Raw genomic sequence first — 21,750 nt, 5'->3', positions numbered from 1 at the left:
TGACCGATAAGTAACAAGAAATTGCAGTATAGACATGCCAAAGATATTTTATGTTTGAGGTTATTTATAAACAGTCTCTATTATATAGTTCTAAAATAGTAGTATAGTTGTAGTATAGTTGTTCTTTAATAAACAAATTTAAGAAATCTTTAGCAGTATCAGTATTGGCCTCCAAAATCCAGTATCAGTCGGGCTTAACATTGAAATTTAGTACATTTATGACTGCAACCCTGATGGATGTTGCTAATAAATACATATTGAGATCTAGATATCTCTACATATTGAGGATTTTTCCACATTATAATAAATGCGGTTGCATATTTTAGTCATTAATAAACAGCTGCTCTCCAAAGTTAGGGTGATTAATTTAAGAAGCAGCTACAAAGATAAATCAAGTTGTGCTGGCAACACTAAAACTGAACACACACCATTTGGTAACCCGAGTTCTTTTTATTGTACAGTATAACTTGTTAATTGATGTATAATTTGTTAACAATTAAAAAGCTATTAGTGAGAACATATAGACCTTTTATGTATGCCTTCTTGTTCTAAAGTGTTTCCACTTTATACAGTATATGCTAATGGAGTTTTAATGATGGTCGCCTTCCTACATTTAAACTGAGGGTAAAATAAAACATTTAAAAAAAAAGTAAAAGTAAAACTAAAGGATGAAATCTGAGCCAAGTGCATACGTCTGAGTATGTGCAGATCATCGTCAATTATTAACCGCGCTGTCAACACACTGACATATCCCCCAGCAGGATGAGTGACAGCCAACATCACCAGTGGGCTATGGATTTAAACTTGTCATATATTGGACTAATGAGAGTCACTGACAAGGACACACTCTCAGCAGACCCACTGTGGAGCTACTCTTGCAGGGAAAACTCATTTTATCTTCAGACAAATAGGAAAGGGAATAAGTGTCAACCTGAAATCCATTTAAACTACCTGAGCAGACTTCTCACGAGATGGTATCATCACACATGAAAATGCAACACAAACCCACTTGTACTCACCCGGCCCATGGCCTCAGCGATGGACTCCACCATGCCCCCGACCATGCCCCCCTCACTGGCCGCCTCATTCAAAGTCACCATAATGTCGTCCACTGCTTCCTTCATGAGCTGGGCTGCTTCAGAGATGGCATCGTGGGTGTGGGACGCCTGGGGACACAGTCAGCTGATTAACGTTCCTGTGACACTGTCTTGGTCTAGCCAGAAGGAAATTTATCAGCTTGACCACAGTGTGGTCCCTACAGCTGATAAGTACTCAGGCTCTCACTAGAGGACACTTCACCAGGCTGGATTCTTGCTGTTGTTAGAACTCCTACCGCTTGCTTTTCTAATAATTCAAATTTGAATATCAAAATTTAACAAAGTTGACATGTTATACAACGGTAATATGAAATATATCGGAATGTAGTTAAGCAGTATCAATAAAAATAAGAGAATTATACAGGGCAGGGGCAATTTTATTACACAAAAGAAATTCCTCCAATGTAATTTTATTATTTTGTGATGCTGAGTTTGAGCAACAGCACAATCAACTGAGAACAGAGTCAGAAATTGTGCGTTGAATGGGTTTTTAAAAAATGATCACTAAAATCTTAAAAATCCATTCTAACACTAATAGAGAGCCATAAAAGCTAGTGAGAACTCCTGTAACTTTGTTCTGTATGAGAAGAACAAATGACTTATGGCTGAGAGAGGAACATATAATAGAGAATTACAGAAACTGAGGCAGAAGGGAACTCTTCATGCTCAGCAGTAAAGAATAGCTTGAATCTCTTCAAAAAAAAAAGAAGCTCTATCTTGGAAAAACATGACTGATTTGATCTGCTCATTAAAATCTAGCGAACTATCACAGATCACCCTTGAAATAATGGTCATGCTGGCTACACATAGCATAACATAGTACCTTTGGATTTCCTCCGCCTTCCTTGGCAGCATAGAGCATCTGCAAGGCAGACTCAGACAGGGTCTTGGTCTGGTCCAGGATGGTCATCTGCTGCTGGTGGTCGTGGAGCTTCGAGGCCAGGCCAACCGATGCCACAATGAGGGGATCGAAGTAACTGGCCAGCTGGGTCACCTGGGAGAACAAGTTTAAGAGAGCTGTCTGAGGAAGGATATGCTCACAAGACACAAAACAGAGAGGATTTTTCTTTCTAAATCCAGAGGGGATGAAGGGATATATGATCAGCCCAGCACCTTGTGTCCTAGTTGGGCAGCTTCGCCTCGGGCTGCGGTGGAGACAGGATCAATCAGATGCCCAATCTCCTGCACAGAGGATGTCAGCTGCTCCTGGAGCGCCTGGTGAGTTACAAAGGGAGAGAATTACGGTATAAGTCACAACAGAAAGACTACAGATCCCATTAAGTTCTCTCTCTCAGACAAGACAGAGCTGATGGGGTACTTGAACTCACTTCCATGGAGATATCATCTCTGCAGGGCAGAGTCTGACCAACAGCGGCTAGGGAAGCTTGCTCAATGTCCCGGATACACTTATTGATGTTATCAATGGAGTAATCACACTCCCTCTGTCCTGGTGCCTTGTCCCTATGACCAGAAATATTGAACAATTAAAATATATATTTCTATATTTTTTGTGCAAATGAATATACTGTATAAACATGACTAATACAAAAATCATGGCACAACAGTAAGCATATTTGACAGTTAACATTTTTGCAACATAGCTTTAGTGTTAGATGAGAAAGTTGATACCAATATCAAATCTGTACAATAAGTATAAAGCTCTGCCAGTCTTTATGTTAAGTCTAGCTAATCAACTGTTGCCTTTTCTAAGCCTTAGCTGCTATGAGAATAGTGTAGTTTATGCATATGATTGGAGGATGGTGATGAAGATAGAAGCGAGTGGGGCACTCACGTGTTTCAGATCCACTGTAGCAAGGCTCATCATCTCATCACTGTTCTATAGTTTTCACTAGTCTATTAAAAGGCAGTGGGAATCATGGCAGCTGTAAACTAATGTGGCAATTTATTGCTTAGCTGAATAGATATCAAAGAATAAGCCATTCAGCAAAATTTTTTCCTCCATCTGTGAGCAAACAGTTACGAACTTTGATTCAGGGTAATCCTGCAGAGACAGATTAGGTCGTGGGTGGGATTAATACAAACCTAATGGAGGTGATGAGGCTCTTGATGGAGTCAGAAACCGTCCTGGAGTGGCCAGCTAGTATGGACCAGGTGGGAGGATCTTTGGGGTTGAGGACCAGTGAGCGGGCTGTTTCTAAAAGGTAAGTGGAGCTATCGAGCATGGAACGGGCTGAATACACAATAGGCTCCTGTGCTGCTGAGCCCTGTGAAAATGAAAAGATTAGTGCAGGTGAAACAACAACCCAGGTAACAGCTCAACAACGAAGAGGTGGCCACATTGGTATGACAGAGTTGTTAATATTCCTTGACTACCTTGGGGAGATCAAAGGTGCGATCAAAGGGAGGGATGAGATTAGAAAGGCAGCTTTACACAGATGCAGGAAGAAACACCTTCAGTCTTTATGATCCGAGCCAAAGCCTCCCTCGACAATTAGATTAACAAGTTGAAGATTAGAGCAGCTGTGCTGAGAGAGAGTGCCGTTAAACACTGCCCTCCAACAGATTACAGCCATAAAGCTTTTAGAGGACTGTGCGAGAACTGTTCCGCTCAGATTGAAAAATAAAAATCCATCTTTCTTCTTGAGTCTTTTCAAGACATCAAAAGAAAAGGGAAAATTGAACCTCAATCCAATTCCCCCCCATGTTTGCTGTACAAACCTTTTTGTGTTGGATCATATAAGAGTGCCTGTTTTAAGGGGGTTGAGTGCACAAGTCACAAACATAGTCATTAAATCTTTCTGAAGAGTGGCTTCAAGATCCTCTGTAGGATGAGTGGAAGAAATTTACAAATGGGATGTTTCTGAGAACAGAGGACATCATGAAAGACTGCCATTCATTCTCATTCAGTTCAGTCATTAGCAACTGTGGAAAAATTGAAAAAAAGAACATTTTAAATGGGGCATTACAAAAAGTCATTAAAATGGATGAATACCTCATTGCTGATCTGAGCTGGGATGCTCGCAAACTCAGGGTTGCTGGCGAAGGTCGAGAGGTTCTCTACAGCCTCAAGGAGAGGGGTTGTAGCAACACGGCACCTGTTTCTGTTCTCCTCAGAAAAATCACCATCTAAGGCCTGAAACCAGACAACGCCATTTGAATATGTGTCCATTTTGACTTTATTTTTGTAAGTGAATGAATTATACACACATCGACAGCTTCTCACTCGACGAAAAAATTCTGTAACGAATTTACACTCAACGTTTTGATCAGTTGGGGAGTTGACCTTGATGGTTTTGACGAGGTTGGCTGTGGTGTTGGCCACCTCTTTGGCTGACTGCACAAACTGTCTCCTAGCCACAGGGTTGGAGGTCTTAGAGGAAGCCAGGCGGCAGGCGTTACAGAGAGCTGAGGTGTGTTTTGCTACAATTGTTGCTGCGGACAAGACCTGACAAATAGATAAACACGGTCAAACAAGAAGCGGAGCTGTATAAAATGAGGCATTCTGGTGAGGTGTGCAGAGTGAATTATTTACAACATTCGGGTCGATTTTTATGTTTTCAAACTTAATGAGCCATTTAATTCAAGTTACAAAAGATCTATATACCCAAGTGCAGTCCCCGTATGCCGGGGAACCGTTCTGTAATATTTTGCCGCCTCAGATTGGACCGTCCTTACCTGTGAGGGGCTGCTGGCTGGGTCCACTAAGTTCTGACAAGCCATCTGTATAGCCTGGTGGGCTCTTGCAAACTGGATGGGATCCACCAGCCCCTCGTGGCCTGACTGACTATTGGGATCAGACACACCTACAAGATAAGACGCCTACAGGGCAGAAAAACAGAAAGGCAGTTGTATTAATGCATCAGTTTGCCACTTGACAGGTCTTTTATTGTCCTCCAAGACTACATTTGTTGTCACAGATAAGCTAACACTCAAACATGCAGTCCACATTCTCTGACATACATACACAAGTGCATGAATACCTGAATAGATACACACATGGATTCATATTGTATACATGATGCATAACAGGGGAGCTCTCTGAGAAGATAAGCAGTGGGAACAAAGGATTTGTCAGGGTGTGCCCTTTTCCAGACAAGGCAGCTGAATCTTGCGTGGAGGTGAGGATGTTGTTTTACAGCTTCAGGGTCGGGAGTCTGTAAAACCTCCACTGAAATCTGACTCACCCTGCCTCACTGCCAAGATTCATAATGCAATAAATGGTATAAATACCAAGATTCATTCATAATTGGTATAAATACCATTTATGAATCGTTTCCACCTTGTCAGGATGGATTTGAATTTTCTTATCATGTATTGATATATTGCCCTTCAAAAAAAGAAACCCCTTTGCTTTCTTCACTGAAATGTGAAGTGATAAATACTTGGCAGATTTGGATTGCAAAAAAGGAAAGGAAGTTGATTTCACCTGTCCTGCAGCCTCCGTCAGCCCACACAGCGCTTTGGACGCCACACCCACGCTCTCCCCGAAGGCTACTACATCACCTGTCTTACAGTGCTGAGAAATGCCTGCCATTGACTCTCCGAGGACCTGAGGCGTTTGGAAATGGAGGAAACATGTGAGAAATTAGAGCTTCAGCTGACTACTACGTAACATATCTCTGAATCTATACAGTATGATATTATTTTAAAAGCCTGTACCTTTGAGTTTTCCATGACGCTCTCAATGCAGTCAAAGTAGGAAAGTTCATTGACAGGCTCGTTGGGATTATCTAGGAGCCCTCTGACCGCCTGTGCACAGAAAGAGATGGTAATAACTACAATAGACACACCACTGAACAATTCTACTATCATACCCTCACATTTTCATTAGCTATTTAAATGTAAATCAAGCTGATTGTAATATATTGCCATTGTAAATCATGATAACCAAGGCTTTTAAATGCACAGCATCATTGTTATTTTCAGTTACTTGAGTATAAGTGATAAGTGAATGTAGTCTTCAGTATGCAAAATGCTCTTGTTCAACCAGGATCACTAACGCAGTTACTGTTATTCTGAATTTAATGTCCATCTACAATGAACGTCTCCGTGAGAGTAAACAAATGCAAAATAGATGGAAGGCAAGAGTGAAAAAAATGCACTTAGATTTGCTGATGAAAAACCAACAGTACAGGCATGCACAGGCAACATAAAACAGGCCTGAAGAGAAGGAGAGGGGTGTGTGTGTGTGTGTGTGTGTGGTACAGCGTATGTGAGGATGACTACCTCCAACTCCCTCAAGGCGTTGTCACACTCCTTTTGTCCTGCTGCTTGCTGAGTACAGAGCGTGATCAGCTGGTTAATACTCTCTGTCACCGCCCTGGAACACACAAGGCAGCCACACAGGCTTTTTAGCTCTCACATGTGTCCTCTGCATGCATGCACAGCCTGGATGCACTCACACTCGCTCACACATGCTTTTAGCCTCCCCTATTCAAGCATGGCACTGCTGGCCTCTCACTGCGATAGGCTAACACAGCAGACTGGAGTGCCGAGATTGTCTTGAGTTTGTGTTCAGCCTTGCTGAGCACAGACAGGCTCTATCCAAGGCTTCCATCTTCCTAATTAGACAGTGAGAAGTCAGTCAGGCCCAAAGCCCTGTGGGACCAGCTGCTTGGCTTCTCTCCACCAGGGGGTGGATATGCACTCCCTCCAGCAACGCCGAACAGACAGAGCTTTAGGAGTGGCATACAGATGCAACGGGGAGATGTTTTGTGACATTTAAGTATAGAATCTTAATTTTTCACAACTTCCCACAGGCTTGGATCTGGAACCGGATTCATATTTAGGACAAAATGGTTCAGTTTACTAGCAAATACTGTAAGAGCTTAATTGCAAACAAATGAGGAGAATATCATATACATATCAGGCGCTATCCGCATCTCATCGCACCTGGCTGCCACAGCTAGAAGATTCTTAGCATTGGCTGCACCTGGATCCACAGAGAGAGACTTGGCAGCCAGCAGCAGCTTACTGGACGCCATGGAGATGTTCTTCAGATTACCAATTACTTGGATCTGGTCATCCTTGCTCTGCAGGGGAAGAAAAAAGAAAAATGCAGGTGATTTTTTTTTTTAGGATTCAAAGCTGTATTGAATATAGCCAAAATATACACAGTATTTATTGTATTCACCAACATCTGTTCAGAGACAAAACATTGCAAAGAATGTTCTTAATGTGTCCCTACAACCTATATCCTCCCTCAGCAGGCGTCTTTGAGCCTGATTAAAGCTCGGGTGTCATGCTACATCAACTCCAATCCCAGACGATCTTTCCAAATTAATGAGCAAAATAGCTTGAACAAGAACATCACAAGATCTCATTACTTCTGACTATGTTAGTACTCTTGGGGACAATCATGTGCCTAAGTGAATTAGATGAAAAGGTCTAATTACCAAATGGCTTAAATAGCTAAGGTGCTAAAGTGCCACAAAAATATGAGCTCGATCCCTCAGTATTTAAGTCTTTCCTGTCCACCAAAGTGTTTGGACACTTTGCTTCATGTGTAAAATGGCGGTGGCAGTAGATTATCACTGAACTGTTTCAGTGGAGGGTGGAGGGGCTGCATGATCATGGAACCTACTTGGGTGTGTCCTGCCATCTCAATGCCGGCATCCAGGAACTCATCAAAGTCTTGGCTGAACTTCCCCGAGGCCGCAGCCAGCTGGCTGCTTGTTCCACGAGAGGAGTGGACGACCTCGCCTGCAGAGTGGTTGAGTTCAGCTGCCGTGTGGTTCAGATCAGTCTGGGCCTCCTGGAATGTCTTACTGCAGGGAGGGAGCTTCAAAGACCAGACACACATTAGCCGTACCGGAGAATATCAAAAATCAAGTCAAATGGGAATGGCCCTGTTCAGTTGTGGGGTGATATCTGAATGTACTTTTACGGCAGAGATGTTTGTGTCAATACACAAACACAAAATGCCAACAAATCCCAGAGTAAAAGCTTGAGCGGGACTTACAATGTCCACCAGCAGCTTCTTGCTGGCCTCTCCAATGCTCCTGAGGGCCATGTCAACATCCTTCTGGCCTGGCAGGCAATTCACACAATTATTCAGGGAGTGTGACACTGCTTTGGCCACCTGAAACACAGCACAACGCTCTGTCAATGGATTGCCATTACTCATCCTAACAATGTGCTAAACAATACGAAGTCCCAGAGCAGCGCTATAAGGGGAAAAACACCTCAAATGCAAATTGGGCTCACAGCGGCGCACGGTAATCCGTGTCACTAATTTATGCTGCTGCCACAGATATATGCCAAACAATATGTTTATCCACTGAAGAGCTGCCGGAGAATGAGCAGTTTTACTCTGGCACTCCTGAGAGAGGAATACCAGGCGAGAGCAGAGAGAAAATAGCAACGCTTAGAGGGGATGATTGCTATGGAAAGAAGAAACATTTACAAATCAGTAGAGGAGAGAGATGGAACAATGTGATCGCTCCATGAATAGCACTGTCTCTGGGGTATATATTACTGGGAGATATGCTACCTGTGCCAGTCTCTGCTGACTCTCAGCATCTCCAGGATGAACCAGGGCCTGATGGGCCTCATGGATCAACATGGCCGAGCCCTCCATGACACACTGGGCTGAGTCGAGCATTGCGGCTGCAGCCTGCGGCTCCTTGGTGCTGGCTGCCACGCCTCTGGCTGCTTGGGCCAATGTCCTCAAAGCCTGTGCTGTTTCTCTGGCAGCCACACCTGCAAATGACCAGCCACACATTGAAATGACAATGAAAACTTTCTATCAGGGGGACAAATCATGCAGCAAACCAAATATATATCAGTATAATAACACATGTAACACAGACTATCCACTGTAGTGTCTATATTCACTTTCTCCTGTGCTGTACCTTTTAACATAGTGAGAGTAAGTAACCATGTTTCCGCAGAAATTGAAACTGACATCGTACTTAACACATTCATTTCAGCCTCATTACTTTTGCTTTGCAGCAGTCTGTTTAAGCAATACAAATCCAGAGGTATGTGTATTAGCTGTCTTTACTCTAATTGTAATTGCATTGTGAAAATCAGCTGGTTGGGGCTAGCAATATACACACACTGAGAACAAACTGCGATACTGAAATGTCCTCATTGTTTAAATAAATGAGTTAATATAATAAAGATGGCCTCATATGGGAGGTGCTCTTAACTTATTATACATACCGAGAAAAGAAGCAGCAAATTGCATCAAATTGCATTAACTAGCCAAGTGGAGCCATTTGCTTATGGAATGGTAAATCTAGTGAAAATAAATTAATGAGTAGCGAGCAGCACCCCTGAGCCACAGCATGAAGTGCAGCATGGGAGAATTCATTGTTAGAAATGTTATTCTCTATCTGTCTTCATCTCTCCTCCCCAGAGATCTTCAATTGAGCCAGAATTGATGGAAAAACAGCCGAGGCATGTCAGATCCAAAGGTCTCACTTTAGGGCAACAGTAATAGCACAAATAAAGGAGTCATAATATTACCTTCTCTATCCTCACACCTCCCACTTTGGCCCAGGAGATACTTTCACAATAAAAGTTACAGTCAGCAATCTATACATATTTATTATATCCATGCACCCCTTTGGGCAATGTAACCAATTTAGACGGAAAATAAATTATTTAACTAAATAACTACTTATGCTGTGTGGAGTAAACTTCTCCTACCTGTATAATGTTCATTGCCTTGTGCAGCACATGTTAGCAGCTGGGCCATGGAGGAGCCCACAGCCTTAGATGTACTTCCCAAATCCTGAGCACACTTCTCCAGCTGCGTGAGCGACAGAACACACAAATATAATTTGATTTATAGTAATGATGTGAACAGTATATTGTTTCACTTGAACTTCCCAGTGGATGTTGCTATGTACTGACCGATTCCCCAGGAAGAGGCTTGAGTTGGCCTTCGATGACAGACATCTTGGCATCCTGAAGCTCACTCTTTAGGGTCTGCACTGTTTTGAGGGCTGAGTCGATCTCCAGAGGACCACATGCTTCATGGGCCTTCAAACAACACACACACACACACACACACACACACACACACACACACACACACACACACACACACACACACACATTAGTGTTCCCCACATGCATGCATCCATCCATCCATTATACAGAGCAGACAGGATGCAATCTTATCTACAGTGCCTGGTATCTCTAAATGAGATCAAGGATCAGGGCTCACCTAAGTGCAGCCTTATATCCAACAACATTTCACACGCAAGGAAGAAATTTCCTGCATCAGTGAGATGAATCCTGCTATCTCTGCCAGTGTTGTGTATAGATACCTTCTGGGTGGCAGTCCTGAGCTCTGCCAGGCAGGTAGCCAGGTTCTTGGCACACTGGCCAAGTTGCATAGCAGCAGCCTGGTCAGCCACTGTCGGAACTGCTGACTTTGCAGACGTCACCATCTTACTTCCAGGCTGAGGGATGGTGACAGAAAAACAACAACAAATTAATCAGCAGTTGTTTGTGTGTGTATCTGATGACGGAGTTTGACAGTTGCTGGCTGCGTTATGATGTAAGGACTGACCTGTAAGAAGCTCTGGCTGGCCATGATGAGGGTGAGCTGGGCCCCCAGCTCCTCAGGCTGGGCCTGGCTGCTCCTCATGCCCTGCACCAACTGGGGAATGGTATCTGCTACTGCCTGCATTTAAACATACCTAGAATGTATGCTTCATATATACATCATCCTGTTTGAAAGAAAAATGTGTGGCCAAGACTACCAAAACATACATATTTTATGCCAATAAGTATTATAAGATTTGAGATTTCCAGTACATTATTTGACAGTGTTTTTTAAATACACATGTAAAAAGAGGAAATAAGAAAAGAGTACGTGATCATACCTTGCAGCTGTGTACTAGCTGTTGGTGTGAGACAGTGTTCTTGTTGGAAGCTGCAGCATTTTGGGCAGCTGCGATGGTCTGAGTAGCAGCAGCCGCCGCCTGCTTTGCAGCTATCTGTTCAGAAGATACAAATGGAAATCATTTAGGCTAAACTAAGAGAGTGGCGTCTGGCTAACATTTATTTTTGCTCTGTGCACTGTTATGCTGTCATGTTCTGCACTCAGACAGAGTTCTTATCAAACTAAGAGGGGTCACAAACAAAAATGTTTCGTAAGAAGAGGAAATGGGGTGGGATTGCACTGCTCAGTCTTTATTTCATGAGATGATCATCAAATGCTTTCCCTTTGCTGTGTTCCCAAAACTAAAGCACTAAGAATATACTGCTTAGCTCACATTAATTCACAGGCACAACACCAGCTTTGAAGTGGTGACAATTTGACAAGAGAAAGAAAGATATTCCTTGTTGAGTGGATGAGGAAGCGAAGATGAAAAAAGAAACATGGAATAGATGATATCATTATACTGATAATAAAAAAAGAAAAAAAGACTGAGCTGCATGTAGAACTGGCACAATATGTAAGGAGCGGCATTTTCTATCTATGGAATAGCCATATCTATATTTTCAAAGTTCTACACAGAATACTGTATTTGCTTCTAAAAAATGACAGTGAGACAACAGGTAAGATTAATGGGGTCTCAAAGGGCCTAAATGTGTCTGTGATAATTGCTACATGCACACTTGCAAATTCATGACACTTTGGTCTTCACTGGCTCACATGCTTCCCTGATGGAGGCGACCATTAGCACCATTACTGCTGTGACCATCTGACGCAAGGAGGCGGACTGAGATATATGTCTGATAGCAGACTGATCCCAGCCGTGGGTAATGCACAGTTTATGTGCCTGGGAAATTGGTCATTGGTTGCTCTGGAGCAGAGAGGGGTTGGTCATTAGGGGCAAACTGATACCAAGGGCTACACACAGATCTTTAAAGGCAGATAGTTCATTCACAGCACTAATGGGATTTATAGCTCATTCCTACAGGAAAGAAAAATAACAGACAAATACTAATAGGCCATATTTGTACAAATGACTGCTGAAGCATTTCATTATTAGAATTTTGGTATGCGTTTCCTTCTTCCTAATGTCTACACTCTCCATTTATTTGTATTGCATTTCTACTATGTTTATACTACATGACAAAATGTGGGAAAGAGATGTTTTTGCATGACATCTTTGCTGGTAAAGAGACTCAAGTAGGAGGGTTGTGTTTAGATCAAGGTCAGACAACACAAATATGAGAACAGTTGACTCCTATGACTCACCTCCAGCCTGTTGACCAGTTTTTTCTTTATTGCATTCTGAGCTGCAGCATTAGTGGCAACACGGAGGCCCTCAGCTGCCTCTCTGAGCCTCTGCTGCTGGTCCTCATTCTCTGGGTAGGCAGCCGCCCCCTGAGGGCGCAGAAAAGCACAGAAACACACAGAAACACACACACACACACACACACACACACACACACACACACACACACACACGACGATGACACATACATACAATATGTAACAATAGCTATCCGATCACAGCAATGAAAGTTTAACAACTCTGGTTATACACATTACACAATAGATGCAAAGAGGCATTTAGCTCTGTCTGCTTTATGACAGTTTCCAAGGAAACCGTCAGTGCCAGATTCCCACTTCCTCTTTGATAATGGCAGTGATGTGGTGATTAATGTGTCACAGATCAAAAACATCTAACGAGCCATAAGCAGCGATTCACTTGCTTGGTTATTTCACACTGATAATCTCCTCCTCGTCAGTGCCAGGGGCTTATTAAGAGCCACTGATGCTGCACCCTTTCATTTTGGATGTGAAATGATGCTGGTAGTTAGTGCTCACAGTAAGTGAGTGCCAAAATGTGTATTCTATCAAATGAAAGCAATTCAGTTCGGTTCATCTTTCAACACTGCGTTCAAAGCAGCATTAGACATGCAACAAAGCAGTGCTGATAGAAAAACTGAATAAAATCTTCCAATATCAAGAGTTGTGGGTCAAACGAATTATTTGCAATGCGGTTATATTAATGAGCAATTGTTCTTTTATATGAATTTGGAATCAAGACCTAAGTAAACTACAACAAAGCAATGTAATAATGACATTAGCAAATAATCAGTCATATTTACTGCATTACATTGAGAGAGTAAACCTGTTACACTCTTACCTTCGCAGCCTCCACCATCCGAGCTGTGGCATCAGCCAGGAGTTTGGCTGCAGCCAGAAGTTTCTTGGAGTTGTCAACATCCACTTCCGCCTCCGCATCAGATCTCATGGCAGTGACCAGGTCAGAGGTGGCTTGGGCCAACACCCTGGCCTGACGCACCATCTCACCTGTTCACACACACAAATATACAGCAAGTAAACAGATGAAAACAGAAAGTACACACACAAACATCACGATTACCAACTAAGACTGCAGCACAGTGTGCTAAAAATCTGATTTGGCGTGGCTGATTTGTTTTTGTTCTTCAGTGAGGACTGTCTGTCTGTTGCGCAGATTGTTGTAGATTTGTATCCCTTTTGACAGGCAGAACTTTGAAAGTTGTCGCCATCCGTTTAACCATCAGAATCGCAGAAGCGTTTTTTGTGAAATAATAATCCTTAAACAAAGTGACACACACGCTGTCAAATTAGTGTCAGGTCAGTGATGGATTAGTGTGTCTGCACCCTAAACACATTCTTACATTTCAACTGCCAGTAGCGCCTCATTTCTACTGATGTATGGGCATCAAAGGTGTGTGTGAAATTAATAAAATCCTTTATCAGATAGCTTTTCATTTCATTCATTCATTCATTATCTATACCGCTTATCCTTATAACAATGGGTGAGGGTGGGGTACACCCTGGACAGGTCACCATTCTATCACAGGGCACCAAGTCACCAATTAACCTGCATGTCTTTGGTTAATGGGAGGAGGCCGGAGATAAAATAACCAATGGGAATCTCTATTTGTCTAATCCATTTAATTAAAATGCAAAAAAAAAAAAAAAAAAAATTCAAGACACATCATTTAATTGAATCGAAAATCATGCACATCCAGTACTGAGTTAAAATAGTCTTTGCTAATTTGCAACATTGTGCACAATGGCCCAATACAAGCGATTATTATTCCAGTAGAAATAACAGCTGACACTATGATCGTAGTGCCCACCAATGGTGCATCAGTAGGAAATTTCTGTGTTTTAGTCTTGGGAGTCGCATCGTTGTTTTCACCTTCATGTACTCTTCAAGCTGAAGGTTTCTAGTGAGACATACTCTCTTGCACAAATGAAAGTCTTCAGAATATATGTACCATCTCCCCACACACCTGCTATAAAAAGCCTGTGTTTCCCAAACACCCACCTACAGCTTGAAATAACTCACCCAGAGAAGTCTATGAAGTCTTTTTTTTTCTGTTTGATTTATTGAAGAAAAAAGTTTGTCCTTCCAAAAATGCCCAGGTCATGTGTTTCCTTTTAAGTTTCAAAGCCTCCCTGATGTTGATTGGGACCAGATTGAGAGCTCTGTAGTGGTTTTGGATGACATGTTTCCTACAACCCCTTGAGAATTGGCTGGGTTTGGAAATTCTTCAGCCTCATGGCTTGAACCATAAGAAAGAAACAGAGCTTTGAAAATGTTTCAGCAGGATTTTTAAGATTGCTGCCTTCTGATGCAGTCAAGACAGGTATTAATTATAGACCACCTGATTTTGAGTAAACAGGTCTGGATAAACTCAGGAGACACCAAACAACTTTAATCCTAAGCATTTTGAACTGGACTTCACTCACAAAAGTATTCCTTTTTGTACTCACCAGCATCACCCATGGAAGTGAAAATGTTCTCTGTCACGTTCATGATCGTGTCCGTGGCCTGGTCATAGCGTCCGATGGGCTCTCCACAGCTGGCGTAGTGGCGGACATGCTGCAGCAGGTCGCTGAGGGCCTGGCTCACCACACCAGCTGCTGCCCCGACTTGCTTCAGCAGCTCGCCGTCGTCGCTGGCCGAGCGGCAAGCTTTGACGCAGGTTTCCACCGAACGGTCCACCAGCTTCCCGGCCTCGACAAGCTGCTCCTGACACACTGGGGAGCTGATGGTTGGGCTCACCACCTGCACCACACACAGTCGTTGGCAGAGGCTCAAGACGACTTTCAAGAAATGAGGACTACACTGATATTATACAGCCTATATCTATGGTAATTCTTTAATCTAACCAAGAATAACAATTGAGTCTTTCAAAATGAAACATGGAACGGTTATTCATTAGTTTCTGAATCACTTACTTCATTTAAGATATGAAACAAAAAAGTTTTGGAATTTTAAAAAGGTTCAATATTGCTTATTTCCAAAGTAAACTCTAACAAAGTTACAGCGACCAGCGTGATCAATTCTAACAGGAGGAGGTTCCTGCCTACTTGACTGTGGAGATGAGCAAGTTTTAGATCAGTACCTTGGTGCAGGCTACCAGCTGTGAGGTGGACAGGGCACACTGAGTGGCAGCTGCGATCACCCGGTTCTGCAATATGGTGTCCTCGGCCACCTGGGCCACGTTCTTGGCCTTCAGGACTAACATAGCAGCTGCATTGGCCACTGCTTTGGCCAGATTCATCAGGGTGTCCTGCAACATATTAATCAACGTCCTTCACTGCACAGCTGCGCACATGTGACCAGGAGGGAACCAAGGAAAGTAAATGTGGTAAACTCATTTTGTTCAGTTGATATAGTGTGGATACTGGACAACTAACAAACAGGGAACAGTAAAATAACAGTTTAAGTACCTTATGCAAGGGGTATATTGTGATTATGAATTTTAGGATGTGAACAATGAATTATATCTGCACTATTAAGTAAAGGTAATTGATTCCAGACAACAATGATCTTCGTGTAGTAGTAGTGTCTCAAGGTCCATGAGACCAAGAATGTGGATGTTATATGAGCCCTCTTCTCCAGGGATTAACACTAAAGGCTGTGAGAAGACATCTAGGCAATAAAAGATGTGTATGTAGTAGGTACATGAATTTATATATAAAATAATAGCTGAGACTGATAGCAAATGCTACAGATAAGCTTGTGTTAATGGATGTCTGAGAAACTATATTATTATTCTACTAATAAAAGCTCACCTTCTGACACTTTGTGATAAAATCCACACAAAGTAAGACTCTAATAATAAAGCGCGAGGTGATTACATAAGTGTGTATTGACATTTTTAAAGCGGGCCTGAGAATGTGTGTGTGTCTTCCTGTTTGGCCGGCAGTGTCATAGGAACAGTGAGTGGGTGGCGTCCAACCTGGAACTTCTCATCGGTCTCGCCCTCCCCCATGTGACGGAGCAGGTCCCCGCTGGCCTGTCCAATGCTTCCTGCCGCAGTCAGCACCGTCTGTCTGGGCTGTATGAAGATTACATCACCACATTCATTACACTGGCCTGGCCTGTTCTCACACAGGCCTCCCAGAATTATCTAAAACAGACTTCTGGATCAAAAATCATCCCAGAAAGCCCTTCTGTAATACATCTTCACTGGGACATTGATAACAAGGAAAACATGCAGTTCAACACTGTACGTGGCTTTATGGCTACCGGGATTACAGCGCAGGATGAAGTCCAAGTCAGTACAATAATCAGTGGGCGTCTCACCTCAGCGGCTGCAGGCTCAACAGATCTGAGCAGATCCGATACAGCTCCTGCCAGCATTCTGGCGGCACCCATGAGCTTGTGTCCACTGCCCACCTCATCGTCCAGTAACGCAGCGAGCAGCTTGACACCCTTGGACATCTCCGTGAGATTGGAGGAGATGGTGGTGATGGCACAGCCCACTGCTGTGTAGTCGGTTTCTGTGGGCTCACCTGCGGAGAATGGATGGCCATCATTACAGATTACAACTCTACTGTGCATCATAATTTGCTGTGCTGCCGCCACGTTGATTTAACTAATGCACGGGGGCAGCCTGCGCGTCACATGCTGTAACACACACATCAGTGTCAGTGTCATAATTAGAGCCTATCTGAAATGGTTCCACGGAGATGAGCGTGTTGATGGAGCAAGTGGCCGTGAAAAAGAAAAACTTTGTATTAGATAGTGGAGGGAGTGTAAGTGCAACCAAACAGATGGTGAGGTGAGATTAAAATCCTGCAAAAGGCTGGCAGGAACTTGCCTGGCGTTGTGCCAAGCAACATGGGAAGCAGAGTGAGACACTGCCAGTGAGTTGAGCTTCAGGACAAAAAGTTCATGATTTATTTATCATTAGAAATATTTAGATGGAAAAATGGGTAATGCTCTCTTGTTTAGATCAAAAGATCATCATGTTTAATTCTGACTTGGAAAACACTTGATTCACACCTTACGATACAATAATGTAAAGATAAACAATACTTTTGAAAACACGGCCATTTCCTTTAGAGCTTCGTCCAACACAGTTTTCATAAACCAGAATTGTGGCGTAAAAAATAAATGAAAACTGAAAATGATACCTCGCTCCATCCTTGAGCTGTTTATTTTTCTCTTGGGTACTCACCTGCTGTGAGATTGACCACAGATGCTGTTCCAGCGGTGATAGCATCAACCTGAGAGTGGATTTCGTGTTTGGATTCATCCACTTTGTTCTGAACCCAAACCCTGGACGCCTTTTGGTGGAGGAGGAAAAGGAGAGCTATAGGCTTTCATCATAGTGGGAGATGTTCAGCTCATATAAACTTTCTTGTGAAGGATTAAAAGACTCTGGCTGTAACACCTACATATTTGGAAACACTCAAGCATTAAATACAGCCTCCACAGTTACAGTCAGCTCTACAGCTTAATTGTATTGGAGAAATATGATGGACTTTGATGTGATGATTTCTAAGATCTGTTTGCATCCATGATGGCTAGAAAAGTGGAACTCGAGGAGTTGCTATAAATGTTTGGATGTAGAAGGGTACTCCATCTATCCATGCTGCATCTACGCTGTAGTGAGGAGACTCACCAAGTCATGGCCCAGTGGAGGAAGATTATCAACATGTCCCAGGTCAGCTTGGGCCTGCTGCACAGCCTGCATACTGCTGTTGATGGTCCCCATCAGGGCCTGCTGCGCCAGACTCTGACAACAACAAACAACGGAGGCACACAGTGTGCAAATGACCAAACAAAAGCAATCTAAATACACAACATGCATTGTATGCGGGTGCAAAATTGTGAACCTCTCAGTCTTGCAATCTAATGTCTATAAACCACAGGAGACAGATGGGCTTTTAGTGTGAGCATAAGTCACGTTTCATTCTCTATCTCACTCACAGCCATATTCATATTGTTATTGTGGTTCAGTGTTGACAGCGGGGACCACAGCCAATATTTCAAACACCACAGATCAGATTCACATAAAAAATGTGAGGATGACCTCAACACTGTGCTCTGACATTTTAAAAACGAGAGCACTGATAATTTTCTCATCCCCTCTGTTCACTATATTAAATTGCACAGAGTGGCCCGTGGTTGGATGCTAGACACATTTATATCAAAACATGGCGGCACAGAGGGTATATCTGTGTATTTGCTTTAGTTGCATTTGTGTGGGACATCATGTTCGCTTGCAATTTGCAAGTGCTCTTTCTCACCAGAGGGGGCATGTGTCCTCTGTGCATCTGCCCTGTGGTGATTTGCTGCTGGGCAGAGGGCATAACCCCCATATTAAAGGTGTCGGGGCCGCCGATGGATCCTGACCGAATTATACCAGGAAGTGCTACTGAGCCGTGCTCCACACGACCCACCCGATTGAACTGCTGCTGCAAAATTGTGGACCTAAAACAAGAGGAAAAAAAGATAGGAGGTGTACAATGAGTTTCTTAATTAAATGCACTTTAATCATGAAGTTGTGTATGTAATGTACATTCAACACACATGCGCAGGATGCACACAGATGCATTCAAACCGTCTGGTTATGTGAAAACTAAGGATCTAAATTAAAGCTTTATGTGTAATGGAAAGACCAGTAATATAATGTCAAACAAAATGAAAAACTAAATTACCAATTTCATTCAGGGCTGCAGACTTTGTAATGATATACATGGTGCTTTTCATCTAATCTTCCATCCTTATGAAAACTCATCAGATCAATTATAAATGATCCTATTTTAGGATAGTTATCTCTATGTCTAGACAGTGTCGTGTGCTTTGCAAACTGGCTTACGGAGGTGTTCTACAATTTTTTTTATGACTTAGTGGATATTTAAATTCTGATCATTAATCCACATAATAATGTAACTGTTGGATGATGAAAATTACAAAAATTGTAATTAAAGTAATTACCACGCTTGTTAGCAACTGTTCCCAAGGTGAGTAGGCATTGTCAGAAAAAATATTGTACAGAAAAATGTCTGTTTTCCTTCCCAGCTCAACAGATGCTCCTGACTCCGCTGGTTAATTATGGCTTGTTTTGAGAGGCAGCAATTATGTTTTTGTGCTGAGAACCACGACATGAGTCAATTGGCCTGTGAGCAGCAGGAATATGATGCCCCATTCTGCCAGATAGTGGTTTCACTAAGAGCCATGTGGATTTCCAGTGACAACAAATTTCCAAGCTCTGTGTGATAGAGCCGTGGTCCATAAGCATTACCTTGATTTCCATCAGCATCAACCACGAAGCTAGATGGGAAAAATCGCGAGAGACGGCAAACAACTGGGAGATAAAAATGAATGAATTAAAAAGAGCTTCCAATGAGATGATATCTTAACCTTCCTAAGATGCAGCGTTCTCTTGTGAAATAAGATAATTTAGTGGCTTTACCCTTAGGCAGGTTTTGTGTTTGCATTTTTAAAAACAAAAAAAAATTGTACATGGAAGCGTTTTAACAGATTGTCTTTTGGAATATCGAGAACGGTGGTACTTTAAAATTCAAAGTGCTTTTTTTTTTGTATTTTATTCTAACATTACCTCTCTTGGGGGCACTACACTGGGAGAAATGTAATTACATGCACAATTAAACAGCAAGGTTTAAATTCACAAGGAATAACTGGACTGTGCACACTGAATAGGAATGGTCAGCATTCTGCACAGACAATACAGTCGTTGATACACGAGCACTACTCACTTCTTGGGGGAAACAGATTCTTCCAGCATGGTGGATTCCTCATCTCCCTCAAGGCCAAAACGATCTTTACTCTGCTTCTGTAGAGAGGAGAGACACAGACATCACATTGAAAAATGCAGGCTACGAGTATGGAGAGTTCCATGTGTGTTGTACGAATTCAAAGAGCTTTAGTTTCTTTTTTCAGTTACTTGCCTTTTTAAGTATGATGTCAATGTATCCAGCAATAAGTTGGGATATCTGCTCTCCCTCTGTGGTCTGGACAGAGTAGTAACTCTCCTGGTACTCTCCAAAATCCTTTGTAATGCAATGAAGACAGCAAAGATTCAGGGAAAATCAAGTCGCAGTATTCTAACATCTAACTATCTAGCACTGATAAGATATTCTATACCTGATGAGACCCTCACAGTCTGCTTACACGTAAAAAAAATAAAATAAAAAAATGGCTCACTGGCACTGAGGTTCTGAATAAACTTGGCAGCACCTTCATCATTTCTAGCCCTAACAAAAAGAAGAGCTGACTGGCTTCTATGGCCCTATTCCTCCAAAGAGCTGATTAAAAATGAGATGCAGTGAATATCGAAACTGCTCACTTCAAAGCAGAAACACAAGGGTGAATATTTTTTTGTTTAAATCAATGTTGGCAAATATACCTTAGAGTATTTTTTGAAATTTGCATAATCTATTAATCTTTAAATGGAGTACTCCCCTCCAATACGAGCAGAAAACAGACAGTGCTACTGCCAACAGCTGGTAAAGAAAATTGAAAAAGCTTTCAGATAAATAATACATCCAAATTCTGCACGTTCTTCCCCGGGCATCTATTGTTAACTCAGATGAAATAGCTGGCTAGCATGCTGAAAACATTCAATAATGGAGTCTGAGGTCTCAACAATTTTTCGGATGCTGTTTGTATTGGAAAATGAAAAGTGGGAGAAAGATTGAATATGTGATGCAGAGCTGTGTAAATCACACTGCGCACAGAATAACTGAATATGTGCATAGGATTAGGAGGGTATAACATCTGACTATCTAAGTAGTGCTGAGGACTTGAGGCAAACAGTCAAACAGTACCAGGGTGAAGCTCTTGGGGGAGGCAGCCCATCTCTTGACTGTTGTCAGAGGCCACTCCTGCACCACATCCTTCGTCTTCTCATCCACTCGCATCACCGACTCTTTGGTTATCCCCAGCAGCCGCGGCACCAGCTTATTTTTACCCTTCATCTTTTCCTGTCAGACAGGACAACATCAGGCAACATATATGCCGGCGCTAAACACCCACACAGATGATTCATTCAAGGTGCGAATGCAAAATCGTTGTGCCATTCTGCTTGTGCTTTTGCGATACGCATGCTGTTTCCGTGGCTTGAAGCCCCAAATGGAGGAGGGAGAAGGGCAGCTGTGAAGTGACCCAGCAGAGTTCAGCCTTGTTTAACTGCTGCTTTATTGAGCAGGGTCTCCACAGGCTTTAGTCACTGTCAGCACACCAGCCTGGTGCTTCCACCAGCGCTCTCTGCCTGACCAGCTCCAGCGCCCTCCACTCTCTGCCCACTGAAAATCTATTACAGCTCACTTTAGAGACCGAGCCTACACTTGGCTCCCCTCCGGGATTGCAGAAGACGACACAGAAATTAACAGACTGTAGAGACCGGGGAGTTCAAAAATATATACGTTTTATGTTTCCAGGCTTTTGTTGTTGTTTTTTTTTTTTTTTTTAATCACAGGGTTAAAATGGAGAGCTCCTAGAATGGAACA

General features: G+C 42.6%; 1 protein-coding gene across 3 annotated transcripts in view; it reads right to left on the bottom strand.

Moving 5' to 3' along the window:
* tln2b (talin 2b) overlaps window positions 1-21,750 on the bottom strand; it is an 80,481-nt gene that overhangs the window by 16,540 nt on the left and 42,191 nt on the right. For 2 of the 3 annotated variants that reach the window (XM_087178312.1, XM_087178311.1), the window contains exons 10-41: window positions 21,070-21,225; window positions 20,191-20,292; window positions 19,999-20,075; window positions 18,526-18,709; window positions 17,898-18,011; window positions 17,451-17,559; window positions 16,574-16,782; window positions 16,227-16,325; window positions 15,387-15,554; window positions 14,752-15,046; window positions 13,124-13,290; window positions 12,226-12,354; window positions 10,901-11,014; window positions 10,585-10,698; window positions 10,340-10,474; window positions 9,921-10,049; window positions 9,714-9,816; window positions 8,551-8,759; window positions 8,020-8,139; window positions 7,642-7,839; window positions 6,951-7,090; window positions 6,285-6,378; window positions 5,718-5,807; window positions 5,485-5,607; window positions 4,734-4,877; window positions 4,318-4,503; window positions 4,051-4,191; window positions 3,141-3,322; window positions 2,426-2,558; window positions 2,211-2,312; window positions 1,921-2,091; window positions 1,020-1,166 (exon numbers count right to left, since the gene is read on the bottom strand). In XM_087178312.1, coding sequence (XP_087034438.1) covers window positions 1,020-1,166; window positions 1,921-2,091; window positions 2,211-2,312; window positions 2,426-2,558; window positions 3,141-3,322; window positions 4,051-4,191; window positions 4,318-4,503; window positions 4,734-4,877; window positions 5,485-5,607; window positions 5,718-5,807; window positions 6,285-6,378; window positions 6,951-7,090; window positions 7,642-7,839; window positions 8,020-8,139; window positions 8,551-8,759; window positions 9,714-9,816; window positions 9,921-10,049; window positions 10,340-10,474; window positions 10,585-10,698; window positions 10,901-11,014; window positions 12,226-12,354; window positions 13,124-13,290; window positions 14,752-15,046; window positions 15,387-15,554; window positions 16,227-16,325; window positions 16,574-16,782; window positions 17,451-17,559; window positions 17,898-18,011; window positions 18,526-18,709; window positions 19,999-20,075; window positions 20,191-20,292; window positions 21,070-21,225 — 4,584 coding nt within the window. The remainder of the gene's footprint in view (window positions 1-1,019; window positions 1,167-1,920; window positions 2,092-2,210; window positions 2,313-2,425; window positions 2,559-3,140; window positions 3,323-4,050; window positions 4,192-4,317; window positions 4,504-4,733; window positions 4,878-5,484; window positions 5,608-5,717; window positions 5,808-6,284; window positions 6,379-6,950; window positions 7,091-7,641; window positions 7,840-8,019; window positions 8,140-8,550; window positions 8,760-9,713; window positions 9,817-9,920; window positions 10,050-10,339; window positions 10,475-10,584; window positions 10,699-10,900; window positions 11,015-12,225; window positions 12,355-13,123; window positions 13,291-14,751; window positions 15,047-15,386; window positions 15,555-16,226; window positions 16,326-16,573; window positions 16,783-17,450; window positions 17,560-17,897; window positions 18,012-18,525; window positions 18,710-19,998; window positions 20,076-20,190; window positions 20,293-21,069; window positions 21,226-21,750) is intronic. The other variant, XM_087178313.1, reaches the window with a different exon arrangement.

Source organism: Seriola lalandi, unplaced genomic scaffold (genome assembly GCF_002814215.2).
Source record: "Seriola lalandi dorsalis isolate HSWRI2012SDOR001 ecotype SW California unplaced genomic scaffold, Sedor1 jcf7180002054682, whole genome shotgun sequence".
NCBI lineage: Eukaryota > Metazoa > Chordata > Actinopteri > Carangiformes > Carangidae > Seriola > Seriola lalandi.
The sequence above is the reverse complement of the archived record's forward strand: the minus strand, read 5'-3'. Positions and strand labels throughout refer to the sequence as shown.